Source organism: Aulonocara sp. 'chitande type north' Nkhata Bay, linkage group LG12 (assembly GCF_057382095.1).
Source record: "Aulonocara sp. 'chitande type north' Nkhata Bay isolate Kocher_YH1m ecotype deep benthic linkage group LG12, A_spYH_male_GT1.1, whole genome shotgun sequence".
Lineage (NCBI taxonomy): Eukaryota > Metazoa > Chordata > Actinopteri > Cichliformes > Cichlidae > Aulonocara > Aulonocara sp. 'chitande type north' Nkhata Bay.
Genome location: NC_141355.1, coordinates 11002360 through 11023453, shown reverse-complemented (window position 1 = coordinate 11023453; position 21094 = coordinate 11002360). Strand labels below are relative to the sequence as shown.

At 41.2% G+C, this 21094-nt stretch overlaps 1 protein-coding gene across 4 annotated transcripts in view; it reads left to right on the top strand.

The window, feature by feature from the left end:
- Window positions 1-20899, top strand: part of tncb (tenascin Cb) — a 65495-nt gene extending 44596 nt beyond the window's left edge. For 2 of the 4 annotated variants that reach the window (XM_086313511.1, XM_086313510.1), the window contains 12 exons: window positions 1673-1948; window positions 7257-7379; window positions 8660-8803; window positions 9953-10072; window positions 10575-10718; window positions 10976-11106; window positions 11206-11338; window positions 13069-13220; window positions 17170-17266; window positions 18322-18483; window positions 18913-19076; window positions 19437-20899. In XM_086313511.1, the coding sequence (XP_086169637.1) occupies window positions 1673-1948; window positions 7257-7379; window positions 8660-8803; window positions 9953-10072; window positions 10575-10718; window positions 10976-11106; window positions 11206-11338; window positions 13069-13220; window positions 17170-17266; window positions 18322-18483; window positions 18913-19076; window positions 19437-19547 (1757 nt within the window). In that variant the 3' untranslated portion in view covers window positions 19548-20899. Of the gene's footprint in view, window positions 1-1672; window positions 1949-5574; window positions 5848-7256; window positions 7380-8659; window positions 8804-9952; window positions 10073-10574; window positions 10719-10975; window positions 11107-11205; window positions 11339-13068; window positions 13221-17169; window positions 17267-18321; window positions 18484-18912; window positions 19077-19436 lie in introns of all 4 variants that reach the window. The other 2 variants (XM_086313513.1, XM_086313512.1) reach the window with 2 other exon arrangements.
- The last annotated feature ends 195 nt before the right edge of the window (window positions 20900-21094 follow it).

The following is a 21094-nucleotide window of genomic DNA, read 5'->3' as shown; positions in this document are numbered from 1 at the left end:
GCTGATTCCAACCAACCCCCCACCTTACATTCCTATTGTCTACCATCCCATTTACTCTCTGTTGTGCCGCACAGTGAAAGAGGATAATGGGAGCCTTGATGTTTACCTGAGCCATCTATCTCCATCTCTTTCTAATCTACTCTGTGAATGCTTGCACACACAATGGACTACAATTACAGGCTGTTCATGGCTCTGCATGGCCTCCCCGTAGGTTTGAAGTGGACAGCGTACTTCTGCCGCACTGGCCGGGCTCCGCTGCACCTTCAAATGTTAATGGCTCATTCACAGCCATTAATGCGCACAAGCTGCATCAGCATATCTGCCAACTGCTCTCTATCTTTATGTCTTCCACTGATATGGTAATATAGAGTAGATGGCTATAGGTAGACAATGATAATGGGGCTATTTGTTCTCTCTGGTCTTTTGTAGTGGAAATATGAGAATATTTCCATTCTGGACCTTTTCTCCTTTCTCCTGACGGTGAAATGAAATTACTGAGTGCTGGAGAATTGTCTTTCCCCCTACATGTGATTATATAGTTCTTTGTTGGTTGTTATATGTTTCACATCTACATTGTTGTGAGTTTTTGTCAACATAAAATGTTCCAAAAGAACCTAAAAAAATTTCAAAATGTGTGTCCATCGTGTGATCAAAAACTTCCAGAAATTGGCATACCCACAAAAAAATTTACAGATCTCTATTTATTTGATAGGAATAATTCATCTTAAGGAGTACAAAGCGTGACACTGGTAATTTGCACAAAGAGGTTGATTTCCAACTCGTGTCCCTTGTTGGGTTTTTCACATCCACCATACACAAATAAAATATTCTAATATTCAACCACATAAAACTAAAATACAATATAGATACACATACTATTGTTTGAGTACTTACGATTGTTTTTTTTGTACTTTTTATATTTTACATTTATATTTATTATTGAAACTTGCACCAAGGGAGTGGCACTCCAATTTCGTTGTACTCTGTACAATGACAATAAAGGCTATTCTATTCTAATGACAACAAATTACAAATAATACACATAATCAGATACATTCATGAAAGGAGATACATTCCTAAAAATAATCTTCACTTCAATAATCTTCATTAAAAAATATAGTCTAATTAATTCAAATGACCTCAGCTCTGATTATTATTATTTTTGGGGGCCAGTTTGCACTAGCTCTCAATTGCATACATATTTTTTAAATACAAGTATTTGAAACATTAATAAATGAAATTACAAGCAGCATATTGGTACATCCTAGTAGCATATCACTGACTGAAGGAAATCCAGGTTAGATCGCATGGTCATACAGTAAGTACAGAGAAACTGTGTGACTTCCAGTGAGAGATTAAAAAAACAGCTGTTCTTTATTTTCATAGCACTATTCCTCGAATGTTTTGATCAGCACTTGTATGTTTGTGTTTTAAGGTTTGACCAATATATGAAGCCAGATGTATTTTCTATCATCTTAACATCCACCAGGTTGGCAGTGATCATTCTTTATGGGATTATCTAGCCCTTGAAAAGCAAGCTTAACCCTACCCCTAAAGAGTTCACCGGTGACCTCGTGGATATTAAGCAGTTAGAAGTGTGCAAATGAGTTGACCATCGGCTTTGCCATATGAATTGGTCTAACCTTTTGTTGATGTGTTTGTCATCACCCAGAGGAGGAGAAGCCCGTGGTGACCAACGTTACAATCAGCGATGTAACGTGGGACAGCTTCCTCTTGTCCTGGTTTGCCGACGATGGGGCTTTTGAGTCTTTTCTGATCACGGTAACTGATGCAGAGACGGACGCTGAGTGGCAAAATCACACTGTGCCCGCTGATGCTCGCAGCCTCGCCATCACCGGCCTCTACCCCACCACCTGGTACAGAGCTATTGTATACGGGGTGTACAGGGGAGCCCCATTAGACCCTGTCATTGCAGAAACCATCACAGGTATCAATGCAGTCAATTCTGGGGCCTAGCATTTTCCTCTGATTTCTTCTTTTTCTAATTGACACAGTCCTGTAATCTGTCCTTCTCTCTGTGAATTTTCTAAATTACTCTGTTCAGCACTGCCTTGAAGTGTGGCAATCACTAATAGGTGTTATACAAACACTTGTTCTTGTGCATTTTTTTTTATACCTTTGGACCTCTTTCTTGATATGCTCAAAAATGTATCAGATTGCAAAGAATTTATTTTTATAAATCTTTGAGAATGAAACTTTTAACTTAGGTATGAAAACAGCTTGTTTTGTTCATGCCCATGGGATTTCTGCAAAGCAACAAGTCGGGTCTTATTTTCTTGGTTAGCTTCAGGTTTGGAAATACATTTTTTTTTTTTAAAGTATACATAAAGGCAATTTATCAGCCCTTGCAGTGGAGATTACTCTTTGCAGGGTAAACAAAATCTCTGCGCCTTCCAGACACTGTGAACAATCCAAATCCCCAAGCAACACTCCTTCATCAGCCATCCATCACACGCGTATCCCTGCCTTTGATGCAGGGATCGTGAAATGGGCTAACACTACAGCGCCCACACAAAACTCATTCAATCTATATTAGTCCAGCCGCGGAGCTGCGTTTGATCCACTTGTCAGTCTGCCTGTTGGTATGAGTCCAGCCTGATACCTGATACCAGCACCTGGTCTGGTATGTGAACAGGGAGAAACACGTCAAATGAGAAGGTCAAGGTGCACTGGTTTCCCCTTCCCCAACACCAGTCATTATCAGTGATTAGCATGCTGTAAATCCCAGTATGTCTAATAAGAGGTCTTTAAACATCGAAAGCATATACTACCAAGAATGTTGGAGAATGTAGTTTTACATTAAATAAGGGATACAAAAAATATGACACAATTCTTTACAGGACCATAACAACTGGAATCTGAAAGACCCTTTAGACTGTGACTATCTTAAGCAGGTCTATGGTAGAATTAGGACTAGGATACTGAAAACAGTGGTACTAATGAGATATGGTGTGGAGTCGCTTCTGTTCTGGGGCATAAACGGTAGATAGAGTCAGTCAAAAAAATGTTTTATTTTCTGAGAGTATACTAATTCACGATTATAAAAAGCAGTGCTTTTGGTATTCATTTTTCTCAGATTAAAAAAATTAAGACCAGTCTAGTTAAAAAGAAAATTTGTGGAAAAAGGCTAGAGAGAGAGAGAGAGAGAGAGAGAGAGAGAGAGCAGTAATCACAAGCAGGTGAACTCACACACTAATGAGGGTGGGGAAGCCGGGAAGTAAAAACCGTGCTCTAATATAAAACGGGATGGAATGAAAGAAAGATCAAGTGTAAGTGCACAATGACAGCACTGTCAATATTCAAAAACACTGAGGTAAACAGGTAACAGAAACACAGATCATTATAAAGATTTTGTGAAACACATGAAATATTGTGCAGGCTTAAAAGTCAAAAAATAAGTAGCTGAGTATCCAACAGTATCATTCAGCATTTGACTGATGAGGATCATTCATGTGGAAGAAAGATGGTAGGACTGATGGAGAGAGGAAAAAACCCTCAGGCTCTTTTGTCACTTTGTGTGAGGCCTCTCTTCTGTATGCATCCCCAGTTCCCTCAAGCCTGGACTGCACTTCATTCTCATGCTGCCGTTGCCCCTGGGCTCTGGTGCTGGGGTGCCAGGGGCTTCTGGGGCCACGCAGAATATGGCATGCGCTCAACACGGCCCATTGTCTGCATGCTAATGGTGTGGCAAAACCATCTTAACATTTTTCATTAGCATCACTTAATCCATAAAACATTCCGACTTGTGAATACAAGCGCTGACTAATTATGTTATGCACGGTGGCTGTCGTCGGTCTGCTGAAGAAGGACACTGCAGGAAAAATAAAGTTGTCGCTGAGGATGGAGTGAGGAAACTTTGATTAACAGAGAGGGTGTTTTATACAATGAATGACTGGAACCACTGAGAGCACCCAGAGAAAGCTCAGTTCAGAATCGTATCCGTACAAGCTATTATCAGGCGAGACTGGGACCAGCCCTGGGGTTCAGCTTGCAGACCCCCTTAGCAGGTTAGCTGGCGCCGGTGTGTACCTCATCCACTAACAGGCTCCTTTTTGTTCCCTCAGGTCTTGAGAGGGGGTGGAAGTGTAGAGAAGGTGGAGGCGGTTGTGAGAGGGGGAAATCAGTAGCAAGCTAACACATGTTAGCTGATGGATGTAGCTCTCTTCTCTCTTCCGCTGACCAGCTGAAGCCGGCTGGCGGCTAATGAAGAGTGACAGCTCCCTGGGATTTGTGTGCTCTGCTTCTCATTTCCACCGCTTTTTCTCACAACAAATGTCTCATGGTTTTTCCCTCACATTAAAAAAAGGGGGTTTCAGGCTAGTTCAATGACCCCTGAGACCCTCACATTTGGTGTTGTGTTTTAATGAGCAGTGGCGCTGGGCTTCACTGAGCCTTTCTTGAGCCCACTTATATCTACTTCTATCCAGGCTGCTTTAAAAGCTCTGTCCAGTCCGTGTATCCATCTGCATGGCTACCGGAAGTTTCTCTGACTAATTAGCAGCAGCGAACACATCCTCAGGAGAAACAGAGCTTTTTCTCCCACAGCTGTAGACTCCTGCTGTGTCTCAGCCTTTCTTCCTATCACTGTCATTATTAGAAGCTGCTAATGACTGCTTGACTTGGCTTTTACAAGTTCACATTCACACAACCCCATCTGTATGCACATCTGCAACTCAATCTACTTTCAGGATTTCACTGCTATTTTGAGTTATTTCCTTTGCTTTGAAATTCATAGTATTGGAAACATAAATCTGAAATGGGACCAAAATTGTTGCTTTTACTAGGCTATAGAGATTTTTATTTTTGCTGTAAAGTTGGACTTTTCAACATTTATTGAGATCGTTTTTAATTTTGACAGCAAATTTTGATTTGGTTTTCGCCATCTGAATTCTTTTAGTTTTAGTCAGCTAAATATCATAGGATTTCCTTACATCAAATGTAAAATGTGCCCTTATGTTTAATTTTCTGTTCCTCCCAAGTGTTGATATTTTGTCACATTTTCATGAGGAACAGGAACTTGTACCCTTTCCAGAAAAATTGAAGAGTTGTACCAGTGTGCAGAGAAGGATTATAGAGGTACATCGAACATTACTGTACAAGGAGATTACTTCAGATTATATCATTCGTGGCTTTCTACACAATTTATTTTGTTCTGATTGGATCTCATCTCTCTATGATGAAAATTACACTGATTAAGATTTACTTCATTTTGGAGTTAGCCTCAATTCCGCATCTGAGGAAATGCAGTATTTTAAAGGCCATAAAAGCTATATGTAATCTATACTTTTCTCAGACTTGATAAATTATTCCTGATCACAGTTTTGACTCAGTTTTTTCTTGATTTTATTAATACTGCCATTAAATGTAACAGATCAGTCACATAAGCCCTAAAGACTCCACTTTGAATTTTGTTTCTTTCATGTTGTTGTACTAAAACTCTTCTCTTTCCACTCTGCAAAGTCAACATGTTATACGCCTTTTTTGTTTGCCATCTTCTTCAAATCTTAAAGTACTCCACAGAGAGCCAAACTGACTATCACCCCTGTCACTCAGAGTACGAACCGGAGGTGCAGTCTCTCCTAGTCTCCGACGTCACCACAGACAGCTTTCAGCTGTCCTGGATGGCCGAAGAGGACTCCTTTGACACCTTTGTCATAATGGTCAGCCAGGCCAAAGGCTTAGACCAACCAAGAGAGCTGGTGCTAGGTGGTGAGGAGAGAAGTGCGGTGATGACAGATCTCAATGAGGATACCGAGTACAAAGCTGAAATCTTTGGCCTCATTTTGGGAAGACGCTCCAAGTCTCTCTTGGAGGTGTTAAAAACAGGTACACAGTGAAAAGATGGAACGAGAGGCCCAAGCTGTGAACTGGAACTCTGGATACGTCTTGTCCGCGTAGTCAATGTGGAATGGTGTCATATCCTGTCTTTGGTGGTAACAGCATGAGTAGTAGCTGTGCTCTAACTTTCGTCCTTTATAAAGTACATCTTTTTGTCTACTAACCTGGTACCAAAGCATTACAGTATTTTTCCAACAGACATTTGGGTTCTTTTATGTCTGACAGTACTCCTGAGATGCAGATGAACAACCAGGTAGATTAGGCAGTGCTGTTTTCAAGGCTGATGCTGGATAAGAATCTGACTTTCACGTGGGTTTTACTGAGATCAGCCCAATATTAAAAGTACTTGGTATGGTTGAGATGAAGCAGTAACACTTAGGATGCATTAAATTATAGTATTATTGTAGTTTTAACCTCATGGCATCCACCAGTACACCAGTTAACCACTAAGGATAGGGTTAGATTTGCTTCACATTTGAGTCACAAGCTTAAAAAGCAAGTCAAAAATCCAAAATCACTTGTATATGCCATATAGATGAGACATTCGTGTAGAGGTGTAGATTTGAACCTAATCCTAACCCTACTCTGAATGTTAAGAGGGTAAAGGAGATTTCACTATTCCCAAAGTGGTATTAAGGCCTGTTAGTAAATGATCTGGTATAAAGAAGTGTGCATGTGTGCACATAAGTACATCAATCTGAAGTATCAGAGAAAGGCCATTCAAACTGCATATTTTCAGTCGAGCCGCACTCAGGACACGTACTTAGCGCTTTACTCTTTTTTCGTTGTGTTGATGTGGTCTTTTATTAATTCTTGTCTGAATGCCCCTGCCAAAGGTTGTCTTTGATATCTTGACCTCATGTGCCGTTGTCTCTATGTAAAGAAGGTGGTGGTTGTCCATGTCATATAAAACTGCTGCCTGTGTCCTCCATCATCCCCCCTGAGGTAAAGGATTTAGTCTTGGGTTGCGTGGCGCATGCTTCACTTTTGTGTTACCATGAAATGCGAGCAAGTTAATCTCTTCAGGTCTGTCACGCAAGATACCGCAGCTCACTTTTAACTGGGAACAGTTCTGTCTGTGTGAGCCCGGGCCTCCGCAGGCCCCCTTTGTCTCTGGACTTCACTCTCTTTTATGCTTTCCTGCTTTCGCTCTGCTCTAAAATGAGTGCCTTTCAGTTGTGGATCTGCCCTGCTACAGTGTCTGTGTGTCTTTTCGTGTCTGTTTCTTCACTCTGTTGGAGGAAATCCTCACTAGAACATGTCAAAACTGTTCACTGATTGATATTTGCTTCTATACAGTGCTTTCTTAGAATTCTAAAAAAGGCAGTACACATACTGACTGATGCTTCTGTTTTTGTCTTTGTCCCCATCTGCTGTTTCTGTCTTCCCTTTGCCAGACCTGGGTTCACCCAAGGGCATTCGCTTCTCCGATGTCACTGACACGTCTGCAACTGTTCACTGGGTGACCCCAAGAGCTCGAGTGGACAGCTACCGGGTCACTTACGTACCTGTCTATGGAGGTCAGTATTTTTATGAGTGCGGTGGGACAGGGAACATTTAGACATGCTGTTCTTAAGATCCTCCAAAAGTCGCACACAGGAGATCTCTAACCATCAACTGCATCCATGATTGCATTAGGAAAAACAGATTTTAATATCTGGCACAGCAGTATGAAACAAGCCTAGATTTGGATGACTATAACCAGCATGGACATTCACTGCTTTTAAATTGCTCGTCCATTCATCAGTTTATGTTGTAACTCTTTTGTCCAGACATAGACAGATGCTGCCCTCTGTTGGCTACTGATAAGTGTGTCTACTGAAAATCAAGAAAATTGACCATCCTATCACAATAGAGTCCTGTATATTTTGTGACAAAGAATAAATTATTAACAAATTAGTTACATCACGATGCATGTACAATTCAAAACTGAATAAGTGATCAAGACTCAAATATTTTCAGCACCTAGAAAAATTCCCACAAAAAACTGTATCTGTAAAAAAGGGCTTTTGTTCATCACTAACTTTAACAAGGTAGAATAAATAGTAGGAAAATACAAAGACATATAGACATATAGGCAAGGTTTAATAAAAATAAAATCAAATATAAAATCCATCCACCTACTAGTATTTTATCTGCTTAACTTAATGTCAGTTCAATTCAGTTTTATTTATACAGCACCAAATCACAAGGCACTTTATATTGTAAGATAGACCCTACAATATTACATACAGAGAAAAACCCAATAATCACATGACCCCCCCCCACCCCCCCCACCCCCCATGAGCAAGCACTTTGGCGACAGTGGGAAGGAAAAACTCCCTTTTAAAAGGAAGAAACCTCCAGCAGAACCAGGCTCAGGGAGGGGCGAGGCCATCTGCTGCGACTGGTTGGAGAGAGAAGGGAGACAGGATAACAGACATGCTGTGGAAGAGGAAGTGTACAGCCCAGACAGGTGGAAAGTCCAGCAATGAAAAGAAAGAAAATTATCTGCAAACTAATAAGAGTGTTATCTGGCAAATGTTTACTTGTTAGACTTGAAGTGATGGTGAAATGCAATATAGAGACAGAGCTGCTAAATGACTTGGAAAAGTAACACGTTAACTGATGGCCAACTGCATGTGTATGGATTATGGGTATGACAGAAGTGGTTAAATCATTCATCAGTGGGGAAATCCGCATGACTAAGAACAAGAAGGGATGAATGAAGATTCTTCTCCGATGAAAAACAAGTACTTCACTACTTCAGCTAAGTGTTTGTTCATTCATTGAAAATGATGTAAGTTATCAAAATTCCCAGGTAACGCCAAGACACTGTCAGTGGATGGTTCTTCATCTCAGATTGTGCTGCCTAACCTGACACCCGGAGTCACTTACAAGGTCACTGTGATTGCTATCAAGGGGCAGAGGGAGAGTGAACCTGGATCTGACAGCGTCACCACAGGTAAAATACACACACACACACATTCGTAATGCGAAGAACAGATTTGTTGGCCACAACAGTATTAGACACTATATTATAACTATGATATGATGTTGTAGTGTGGCTTTGTACCTTACAAATTTGCAGTGTTAAGACAAAGAGAGACAGTTAAAAACTCTGGCTAGTTAAGGTTAATTTTAGCCTAAGCCAAAGCTACGCTAATTAAGCCACTGTTTGCTTTAAAGAAACTATATGTAGATTCTTGTGTGTAAAAGGTTCAAGCCTTCTGAAATTATCCAAAGCATTAAATGGAATGTGAAGAAACAATTGTGATGATCCTATGTCTAAACCATGTATTGTGTTGAAGCGATAGCAAGTAAAAAATAACTTAGGTGTAACTGTACCTTTGTGTAATACCACTAATGCTAGTGTAGTACCACAACAACTGGCAAGCTATTAAGAGCACATTATGTGATCAGATACATGTATGTCATTACCTATAGTGCTATTAAAAGCTATTAAATAGGAGCACACATCCAGAAACATCTCAACACATGCAGTGACAAAAGCTGTCTCCTGGAGTTTTACTCTCATTTTGCTAAGAGCGAGTACAAGTTTCCTATAATTAATCTGTTCAGTTGGTCAGACTCATCCAAAATATATATATTTTTTCTGTTTCATAAAACACTTAAAATATAATGGAGAGAGAATGTAATTAACAGGATACAAAGTCCTCTAATTAGGACTTTGTATCATGATGAACTAGAATACTAACAAACTTAGTTAACAAATGAGTTGCTTTTGGCTACTATTACACTAATGTATATATCTAACATATATCTATATATCTACAATCTACTAAGATTGTAGATATATCAGAATCAGAAGACTTTATTTATCCCCAAGGGGCAATTAACAAACAAACAACAGAGCAGCATAACGTTGAAGATAAGGACAATAAGAACAGGCAATAAGAGTGAAATAATAAATACACAGAATATACAGTATATACAGTTTTAAAATTACACAGTTTTAAAATTAAAGTGACTGAAAGGTGAATAAATAACTAATAATATATGTTAGTGTAGTTTTCTCTAACTGGTTTTGTTTGCCAATTTAGTCAGCTCACACTCTTAATTTAGATGGTATGTGTGTGACTGTGTGTTACAGCTCTGGATAAACCACGTGGTCTGAACGCAGTCAACATCACGGACAGTGAGGCTCTGCTGCTCTGGCAGCCCGCCATCGCTACAGTGGACGGCTATGTCATCACCTATAGTGCAGATTTAGGTAAGTACTTATGTGTGTACAACTTAGCACAGACAAGAACAAAAGAAATGTTCAAACAAAAGACAGTTCAAATTTTCATACTAAAGCAACATGATCAATGTACCAATACTGAGTTGGCATATTAAAAAAGTAACATGTGACACATAAGTCATAAGAAAGTTTGCTGCCTTATTATTATTTCTAGTAGTAATGACTTTATAAAAAGAAACCAGTTTAAAGATGTTGTATGCAAGTATTCTATTTCTGTAACGCTCATAATTATAAGCATGAATATTTTGAGATTTACTGTGAAGGTTTGGTTCTTGTGTCTTGGTTCAGACAGATATCATTAAAGTACATTTAAAGAGTGTACATAACAACTTTAAGTGAACTAAAGTGAATTCAGTGGAGTATTTATTCATCATGATGTTAATGTTCAAGTTGACAGATAAAGGCTGAATACTTCCTCTGCTGGTGTTTGTCCTTCAAGTTTGATTTGGTTTCTGTACTTTGTGTTTCTCAGTGGCTCCAGTCATGGAACGTGTGTCAGGAAACGTGGTGGAGTTTGAGATGAACTCTCTGGCACCAGCCACACACTACACTGTGAAGGTCTATGCTGTGCGGGACTTGGCCAAGAGTGCAGCCACTACAACAGAGTTTATCACAGGTGTTGTTTCCCTGGTGTTTTAAATGATTAGTTAAACTAATACAAATGGGAAAAGCTAGTAGAAATCAAGCAGTCTGTCAGATTTCTTCATTATAACTGTAACTGTATGTATGTCAAAATCTGAGAGAGCAACATCATAAGAACCGACTAGTGCTGCTGTGCTCTAGCTTGCAGGCACTACAAATAAGGCTTCATGACTGTTGTGAAGTTATGTAGAAATCTGTAAACAAATGTAAACAAAGTTTGGATTCCTTCAGATGTGGATGCCCCCCAGGACTTGGCAGCCAGTAACATCCAGACAGAGAACGCCATGCTGACGTGGAAGCCTCCTCGTGCTGACATCACCGGCTACATGCTCAGCTTTGAATCTGCAGACCGCACCATCCGGGTCAGTACACAACTTATACTGCTCTCCGAAGGCCAATGCCGATCCAACTGTAGGTTGAGTATGTGGAACATGTTCAGGAATGTTTGTTTCATCCTTCAGGAGGTGGTGCTGAGTCCGACTGCGGTGTCATACAACATGGCTCAGCTCAAAGCATCCACCGAATATACAGTCAGCCTGCAGGCCCTCGCTGGACCAAAGAGAAGCAGAGTGATCACTACTATCTTCACCACCAGTGAGTAGACTCCTGCACACACTAGAAAGGTTTCAAGTCACTGTGATGTCTATTTATAGTGTTATCAGTAATGCAAGGACAAATAGAATATATAGCCTTTTTACATTCAGTTTTAGAGATACTGAATTAAGCTGCTAAATCAGGGCTGTCAATTATATGGCCTGTGTTTAAAAATAAATTCCAGGAAAGGGTCAAACATGGTCCAAAGGATGACTTAAAGGAATTACAATCTGTTTCTGAACTCTTCATTTCACACAGCCAGAGGTCATCATCTTCATCAGTTTTACGGATTTCCTACTGACAGATTATTTAAACCGTGTGGTCACATGGTTTAAATATAAGCCATTGAGCAATGCTAACCTGTCTGAAGTTACAGCAGCAGTGTTTGTAATGACATCGACTGGCTCAGTGTGAAAACCCAAACGCAATTTTTCAGTTCTGTAATCTGATGGTTGATTAAATGTGAATGTTTTCACAATTTGTATGATTTCCACACATTATTCAGGAAACAATAAAAAAATAAGATGGTTAGTGTTACACTGTAAAAAAAAATTCCAAAAAAACCCCAGTAATATTCTGGCAGCTGGGGCGCCAAAATAATACCAGAAAATAACAGAAAATAACTTTCTCATAAAAATACGGTTATTTTCATTAATGACAATACAGTTTGTTACCCTAATTTTACATGGGATTTTGCCTTTTTCAAGTGCTTTTAAACATTAAATTAGGAACATTTTAAAGTGATTAAACAATGAAATTACCTATAAACAAGATCAATGAATGCGGTAATATGAATAATAATACTTATATGTACAGAAATAAGGGCAGCACGGTGGCACGGTGGTTAGCACTGTTGCCGCACAGCAAGAAGGTCCTGAGTTCAATTCCTCCATCAGGCCGGGGTCTTTCTGTGTGGAGTTTGCATGTTCTCCCCGTGTTTGCGTGGGTTCTCTCCGGGTACTCCGGCTTCCTCCCACCGTCCAAAGACATGCAGCTTGTGGGGATAGGTTAATTGATTAATCTAAATTGTCACTAGGTGTGAATGTGCGAGTGAATGTGAGTGTGAATGGTTGTCTGTCCCTGTGTGTTAGCCCTGCGACAGACTGGCGACCTGTCCAGGGTGTACCCCGCCTCTCGCCCTATGACAGCTGGGATAGGCTCCAGCGCCCCCCGCGACCCTGAAAAGGATAAGCGGAAGCGAATGGATGGATGGATGGATGTACAGAAATAATAATAATAATGGATTGCATTTATATAGCGCTTTTTGAGACCCTCAAAGCGCTTTACAATTCCACTATTCAGTCACTCTCACATTCACGCACTGGTGGAGGCAAGCTACAGTTGTAGCCACAGCTGCCCTGGGGCAGACTGACAGATTTTATGTTAATTTACATTTTAAATTAAAAATCACAGTCTATTTATGTAAATTTAATGATATTCCAGAAAAACAGTACAAAACTGTAAAATACACAGTAAAATACTTTTATATTACTTTTTTTTTACAGTGTAGTTTTTAAATGAGGTTGAAACTAGATGAACTGTGAAGCAAGACTACTTGCTGAACTGAGGCTGCTGGCTGAAAATGTTAAATTCAAGAAAACACAAGAGTATAAAGAACCTCTCTGCAGCATCCTGGCTTTGCAAACAGGAAATTCTGGAATGGAAAAATCCTATTTATTTATATAGCATCTTTTCCCCTTAATCATTATTTTGTGTGTGTGTCTGTGTAGCTGGCGTGTTGTACCGACACCCCAGGGATTGCTCCCAGGCCCTACTGAATGGAGACACCTCATCAGGCATGCACACCATCTACCTGGGTGGAGATGAGAACCAACCCCTGCAAGTCTACTGTGACATGAGCACTGATGGAGGCGGATGGATCGTAAGTCACGGGCTGACATACTTGTTGATAATGTGCAACCACTCTTTCGTTTTCAAGATCTGGCACATATTTGATCATCATTAATCATCATTCCATACTTTGTATTCAGAAATTTTCAGTTCAAATCAATTCCATTTTATTGGTATTGTGCCAAATCACAACAACAGTCATCTTGATGTGTTTTATATTATAAGGTAAAGTCCCTACAATGTTACAGAGAAAATCCCAACAGTCAGATGACTCCCTATGAGCAAGCATTTGGCAAAAGTGGGAAGGAAAAACTTGGTTTTAACAGGAGAAAACCTCCATAGAGGTTGGAAAAACAGTTTCATGGCCAACTGAGACCTGCTCCCTCAATATTCCATGACAGATTAGCAGATAATAAACCCGGAGTTTATTCCAAGTGCTGAACTTGCATTTGGTAGCTGTTCACTGGAATGCTCAAAGACTGACAAGTGTCAGTGCAAGTGAACAAGGCCAGCGCTATGCTGAAAAAACAAAATAAACCTATCTGAGAGACAGCAGAATGTAGGAATGGCCAAATCAAAAATGTGTTACATTTTTAAAAGAAGTACTGCACCGGCCAGCTCAGCAGCACTAAAAGACCCGAAAGACCACAGAAAACAACTAAGTGCAGACCTCTTTCTTTGGCTGACAAAAAACTGTTATGTCTGAGTATAAAAATATCATGAAGGTGAGCTAAGACCAAGCACATAAACAAACAGAACTATCCACAAAACAAGCTCAGATGACCTGCCCAAGAGAAGCACACCAAAATTATCTACCTTTTTATCTACCTTGGGAATTTACATCGGTCATTGTAAGTGCCGTTTATATTCCACCACAAGCGGACACGGTCACCGCCTTATGCGAGCTGCATGAGGCACTCACACAGCACCAGACACAACGGGGGACTTTAATAGCGCCAACCTCAAACGCGCAGCGCCGAACTTTTATCAACACATCACCTGCCCCACCAGGGGTGAAAGGACACTGGACCACTGCTACACTACGGTCAAGGACGGCTACAAGGCACAATCCCGCCCTCCGTTTGGCAAATCTGATCACGCCGCCATCTTCCTCATGCCAAAATATAAACAAAGGCTGAAACAGGAAGTTCCGGTTCAGAGGAAGGTCGCGCGCTGGACGGATCAATCGGTGGCCGCGTTACAGGACGCACTCGATGACGCAGACTGGGGCATGTTCAGAAACAGCTCCGACGATGACGTCAACGTGTTTACGGAAGCGGTTGTGGGATTCATCGGGAAACTAGCGGATGATACCGTGGAGACAAAGACTATCACAACGTTTCCCAACCAGAAGCCGTGGGTGGATAAAACCATCCGCAACGCTCTGAGATCCCGCACCGCTGCCTACAACACGGGACTCACAACGGGGGACATGGACCCGTACAAAGCCGCGTCATATAACGTGCGGAGGGCGGTGAAAGAGGCGAAGCAGCGCTACGGGAGGAAACTAGAGTCACAACTCCAACAGAGTGACTCTAGGAGCCTGTGGCGGGGACTAAGGACAATAACGGACTATAAAGCACCAACAACCGGTATGACGAACGCGGCCGTGACTCTGGCAGACGAGCTGAACACTTTCTATGCTCGCTTCGAGGCTGCAGCTAAGGTCTCCAACAATGCTAGTGTTGGCGGCGCTAACGGCTGCAGACAGGAAGATACTGCCAGCACCGGAAACGTGCTCGTCATCTCCGAGCACGAAGTAAGGAGAGCCTTCAAAAGAGTGAACACCAGGAAAGCAGCAGGACCAGACGGCATCCCAGGTCGTATCCTAAGAGACTGCGCATACCAGCTAGCTCCTGTGTTCACTGAGATATTCAACATCTCTTTATCTCAGTCGGTGATCCCCACATGCTTCAAAGAGTCCATCATTGTTCCTGTCCCGAAGAAACCCCACCCTGCTTCTCTCAATGACTATCGCCCTGTAGCCCTCACCTCAGTAGTGATGAAGTGCTTTGAACGCCTGGTCAGAGACTTCATCATTTCTTCACTACCAGACACACTGGACCCACTACAGTTCGCTTACCGTCCAAATCGTTCCACAGACAATGCCATCTCTCATCTCCTCCACACATCACTCACTCACTTGGACACTAGAAGGGGGAATTATGTTAAAATGCTCTTCATAGACTACAGCTCTGCATTTAACACCATAATTCCCTCCACACTCACCACCAAGCTGGAGCATCTGGGACTCAGCTCATCTATGTGTCAGTGGATCTCCAACTTCCTAACTGGCAGACCACAGGCAGTAAGGATGGGCGGACATGTCTCAGCCTCCACCACTCTCAGCACTGGAGCCCCCCAGGGGTGTGTTCTGAGCCCCCTGCTGTACTCTTTGTACACATATGACTGTGTGGCCACTACCAGCTCCACCACCATCATCAAGTTTGCTGACGACACCGTCGTGGTGGGCCTGATCTCTGATAACAACGAGACGGCCTACCTGAAGGAGATTAGGAATCTGGAGAACTGGTGCCAGAGGAACAACCTCCTTCTAAACGTCAGTAAGACAAAGGAGCTGATAGTGGACTTCAGCACTAAGCAGGAGAGGAACTACCAGACCCCCGTCATCAACGAGTGCCCAGTGGAGAGAGTGGACAGCTTCAAATACCTCGGAGTTCACATCACGCAAGACCTGTCATGGTCCTGTCACATCAACACCGTGGTGAAAAAGGCCCGACAGCGTCTCTACCACCTCAGACGCTTGAGAGACTTCCAACTGCCCTCCAAGGTGCTCAGGAACTTTTACTCGTGCACCATAGAGAGCATCCTGGCGGGAAACATCTTAACCTGGTTCGGGAACAGCACCATGCAGGACAGACGAGCTCTACAGAGGGTTGTGCGGTCAGCTGAGCGCACCATCCGCTCCGAGCTCCCTGACCTGCACTCAATCTACAGCAGGCGGTGCCGGACCAAGGCCAGGAAGATCGTGAAGGACCTCAGCCATCCCAACGACAGACTGTTCTCTCTGCTGAGGTCAGGAAAGCGATTCCGCTCCCTGAAGACCAACACAGAGAGACTGAGGAGGAGCTTCTTCCCGCAGGCGATACGGTCTCTCAATCACACCACCACACAGTACTGACCCACACATATGGTTCTTACACACACACTGGACTTTCTGGACATTGTTTTTGCACACATTGTTTTTTTGCACAACACTGGTCACTATATTCTTCATTTCCGGTTAATACTTGTACAGCTGCTGTTATTGTGTATATATTTATTTATATTTAGATTTCTTCATACATTCTTATATAGTTCTATATTGTGTATTTTGTTGTACAGTTATTTTATTTTCAACTTTAATTTATATATTTTATCTTATTCCTTCCCAGTTAAATTTACCCTTCATTCTAATTTGTGTTGTACAGTTATTTCATTTTTAACCTTAATTTATATTTTATTCCTTCTTAGTTAAATTTACCCTTTTTAATTTTTCATATTTATTTCCTATCTTATTCATAGCCTTTTCCTTTTTTGTTTTCTTTAGGTCACGAGCAGTTGTCCAAGCATTTCATTACATATCGTACTGTGTATGACTGTGTACGTGACAAATAAAATTTGAATTTGATTTGAATTTGAAATACAAAAAGTGCTTATCTCAATGGACTAATAAAACCAGGAGAAAATGGGTACAAAAACAAATGGCAGCTCACCTTACAAAACAGACTTTTTTTAGTTCAATGTGACGTGTTATAGCAGTCATGAGGGAAAACCGTTTACCTCTAGACTTTCATATATTAAGACATCTTTTTGCAACCACAGCTATGGTCATCTGGTTGCCTTCAAATAGAAAGCAGGTCCAACACTGCACTCTCTTTATCCAGCTCGAGAACTGCTTTCAAGTTTTATACTGTCCATTTGCTTTCCTTAACAAGATTTTTATTAAATCTATTCTTTGTTTTTCTCTCTCTTTGCAGGTTTTCCTCCGACGTCAAAGTGGCAAACTAGAGTTCTTCCGCAACTGGAAGAATTACACAGGCGGCTTTGGAGACATGAATGATGAATTTTGGCTGGGTAATTTTTTAACAAAGAACCACAGAGTTTTCCATAATACACAGGACGTGGTCATATATCAGGGTCCAAAATAGCTACACACATAAGTTAAACATAATTTACAAAAATGCGGTTCAAACATACAAAAATCCAAAAAGTTAAACTTCCAGAAAGTCTTCCATTTCCAGAAATTTCCACAGCACAGAGTAATAGGACCACACTAAGAAAGTAACTCAGGTCCCAACAGCAAGATCTGACAAAGGTAGAGAAACGGTTCTAAATACACAGAAGGAAAGCTGGCAAAAAGGAAACAGGTGAGGATGGAACACATGAGGAAGCAATTAAAGGAAAGTAAAAATAATCAGGGAGGAGGAGACAATCACAAAGGCTGGAAAGGGCAGAAAGTAAAAAAGGGAAAACTAGCATTCAAAGTAAAATAGGAAATGAGCAAACGTTAATTAACAAGTTATAGTTTTAACTACATAGTTTTAAAACTAATTTTTGTTAAAACTATGTAGAGCCTACAATGAAATTTCTGCATGTCGCCAACCTTGTTGATGGCATACTTGTATGTGGTGGGCCAAAACACTACTTGGTTAGTTAGTTGTCAAACATAAGGCCCAATGATCAGAACTGGCCTGGCAAAGACTCTAATCTGGCCCGCTCTGGCAGAAATTATGTAATTTTTGATTGTACGTTCATAGGTTTTACATCTTTTTTCTTCTGGTAAAGATCTCTGCCACATAGTAAACCAAAGTAATTCGATAATAAATGAACAAGTTACATGACAGAAAAGTTGCTGTTTTTTTACTTTATAATAAACATTTATGTGTAGTTAAACATCTTTACAGTTACAGAAAGGGGAGTTTGAGTTGTCCAGCCCTTAACATAAAATGAGCTTGGATTACAGAGTAGGCTACTGCATAAGGGATGGACATAGGCATAAATTTCATCTAAGAGCTCCATAGATAGTAGTCATTTAAATGCTAAATATTTGTAATGTGTAGAATGATACTTTTAGTTTGATAATAGGATCTTTTGTAAGCCATTGTTCAGCTGTCTCCTTTTTCACTCAGGTCTGTCCAACCTGCATAAGATCACAGCCAGCGGTCAGTACGAACTGCGAGTAGACCTGAGAGATAAGGGAGATACAGCCTATGCTCAGTATGACAAGTTCTCAGTCGGTGAACCCCGGACCCGCTACAAAGTCCACGTAGGAGGATACAGCGGTACAGCAGGTAAAGCTAGTATCTGTGCTCTACAGTTTATGCACAGTGATTTAAATGTCTCTTGATACTTTGTCTTTGACACCAGTACTGGCCTTGCAGCGGCAATGCAGGAGCCTGTGTGTGGTAGATGGGCTTCATTTGCCTTGTTTATATGCTGCCTTGGTGTGCTTTTGTGTCACTCTGTTTTGCGATACACGAGTCAGGTCGGGACTCGTCGGTACAATGTGTAAAATCTCACCACTGGATGTCAGTAGATTGCAGATTGCAGTTTTCTTACCCTTCTTAATTCAAATGCATAATCCTAGTTATGGTGGCGACTTAGGAGAAACAACTCTGGCTGTGTTCATCTGTAGTGAGTGTAGACAATGCTGTGTCTCTCTGAATCAGGAAACTTAATCACAGCAAAAATGTAATGACTCTCTTGTTTGGCCTCTGTAGGCGACTCCATGACCTACCACCACGGCCGGCCGTTCTCCACCTATGACCATGACAACGACATTGCCGTCACCAACTGCGCTCTGTCCTATAAGGGAGCCTTCTGGTATAAAAACTGCCACCGGGTTAATCTGATGGGACGATATGGAGACAACAGTCACAGCAAGGTAATGAATAGTTCATTGCAGCACAACCTACAGTACAGTTGTTGCACATTTAATGGGTCACCAAAGGTTCTGACTGGGTCAAAAATAACTGCCTGAATATGTGCTCCAGGCATTTTACAGTAGACATTAGAAATCATGAATCTGATTTATGATTAATGACTCCACTAATCGTTTTTCATTATCTTGATTATTTTCGTGTTATTTTGATAAAAATAAATGTACTTCTAAATCTAAATTTAGAAGGAACAGTTGTCAATGACTAACTTTTCATTGGTAGTGTGCATAATATGAGTCTGGTAGAAACTGCCCTTCTGTTTCACTCTGTTTTTGACTTGCACATCTTGCCTGCCGCCTCTCCAGGGCGTGAACTGGTTCCACTGGAAAGGCCATGAGCACTCAATTGAGTTTGCTGAGATGAAGATCCGGCCATCCAACTTCAGAAACCTGGAGGGAAGGAGGAAACGATCATAAATGATATGAAAAGCTCCGCCGCCACCAATACCACCTTCACCACCACCAACAACAAAACAACAACTACTACTCTGGACTCCGCATGAACCACCTGGACTCCCAAACCCTCCCACCCTGCAGCAACCAAAGCCACTGCCAAGAGCCCTGCTGTTCTCACATGAAACAAATGCTCCTCGATGTTTTCTGTTCCCTCACAAATCTGCCTAAATCTGCCATATGACCCATCCCAGCCTTTCCCCCCTCTGATACGGCTACGCAAAAATGCTGCCAGTGCAGAAACTGACGTTACAAACTGGACTTGCATCAAACCCCACGAGGTTCACCAAAGAGAGTCTCTCCCTCTCACTCAATTCTGACCCCGATCTCTTGTGTTGCAGCATTTGTGGGAAAGCGTGAGCGCAGCTTGGACATTATGTTGTGAATAGTCATTAATACAATTTCCTATTTCATATCCATGCCATGTCTGGCATTTGACAAAAAATTCTGACTGTTTAGTACGATGCAATCTTGTTTAGGATCAGGGCCTCTTTGCGAAAAGTGTTAATGCAGCAGGATTATCAGAGAAAGTCTACTCCTTGTACAGCTCTGTACATGTCTCCATCTGATATGAACGTCTGAAAACGGATTCTTCAGATGTCACATATCTCCATCTAACTTGTCATTTGTTTGTCCATGTGCAACTAAACACATCTCAGTGTCACTTTATAATCCCCAGCCTCCCTTCACTCCCATCCCCCCAATAAAAAAATGTAAAAAAGGAAAAGAAAAACCTACGGAAACACATTTTACTCTCTACATCCCATGTCGTTGTGGACGGCAGTGTTTCCGTTGAGTCTTTGAAGGCATCATGCTGTGGCCACAGTATTGTGTTAGCAAAAAAAGAACAGAGAAGAAAAGAAAACGTGTTTTGTTTCTCTGATGAATCTGAGGCGGGACCTGTTATTCAGTATAAAATGACTTTGGTGATAACATTTTGTTTGTTCTTTGTTTTTGAAAAATGTGAATACGGTACATATATGTGGAACATGAGAATGTTTATGTGATGCTCGAAACTTTAAAAAAGGCCAATTTTCAATTGAATTCCAGTTGTCATAGTAAGGTCTCTATGATTGTGTTAATGAAAATAGTGTTTGGACAGGCCAAAACTAGAGAACTAGTTACTGTTTTTACCCCTTTCACCTCCCCCAAACCCCGCCCCCCACCCTTTCCTGCTATTGCAGGATACTAAACCACTGACCTTCTAAAGAATGCCTGTGTAAATTAAGGTTGTTTTGATTGTTTTGTTTGTTTAAAACTGGGTGAACAGCAGGTGTTTCTCTGTAAACTGTATTACAATAAAACAGTTTGTTTAAAACGACAAGTTTCACAAGTTTTATTTTGACTATCCTGGGGTCTACTAGCTTTGTCAAAATGGATCTTTGGTGATTACGATTTTACAATGCTGCGCAAATCGAGGTCATTTAGATTAGTTACAATCACACTGGGGAAAACAGTAGCTGGAGACCAGAGCATGACCAAAGTTATTTCAGTTATTTGCAATGAACTTG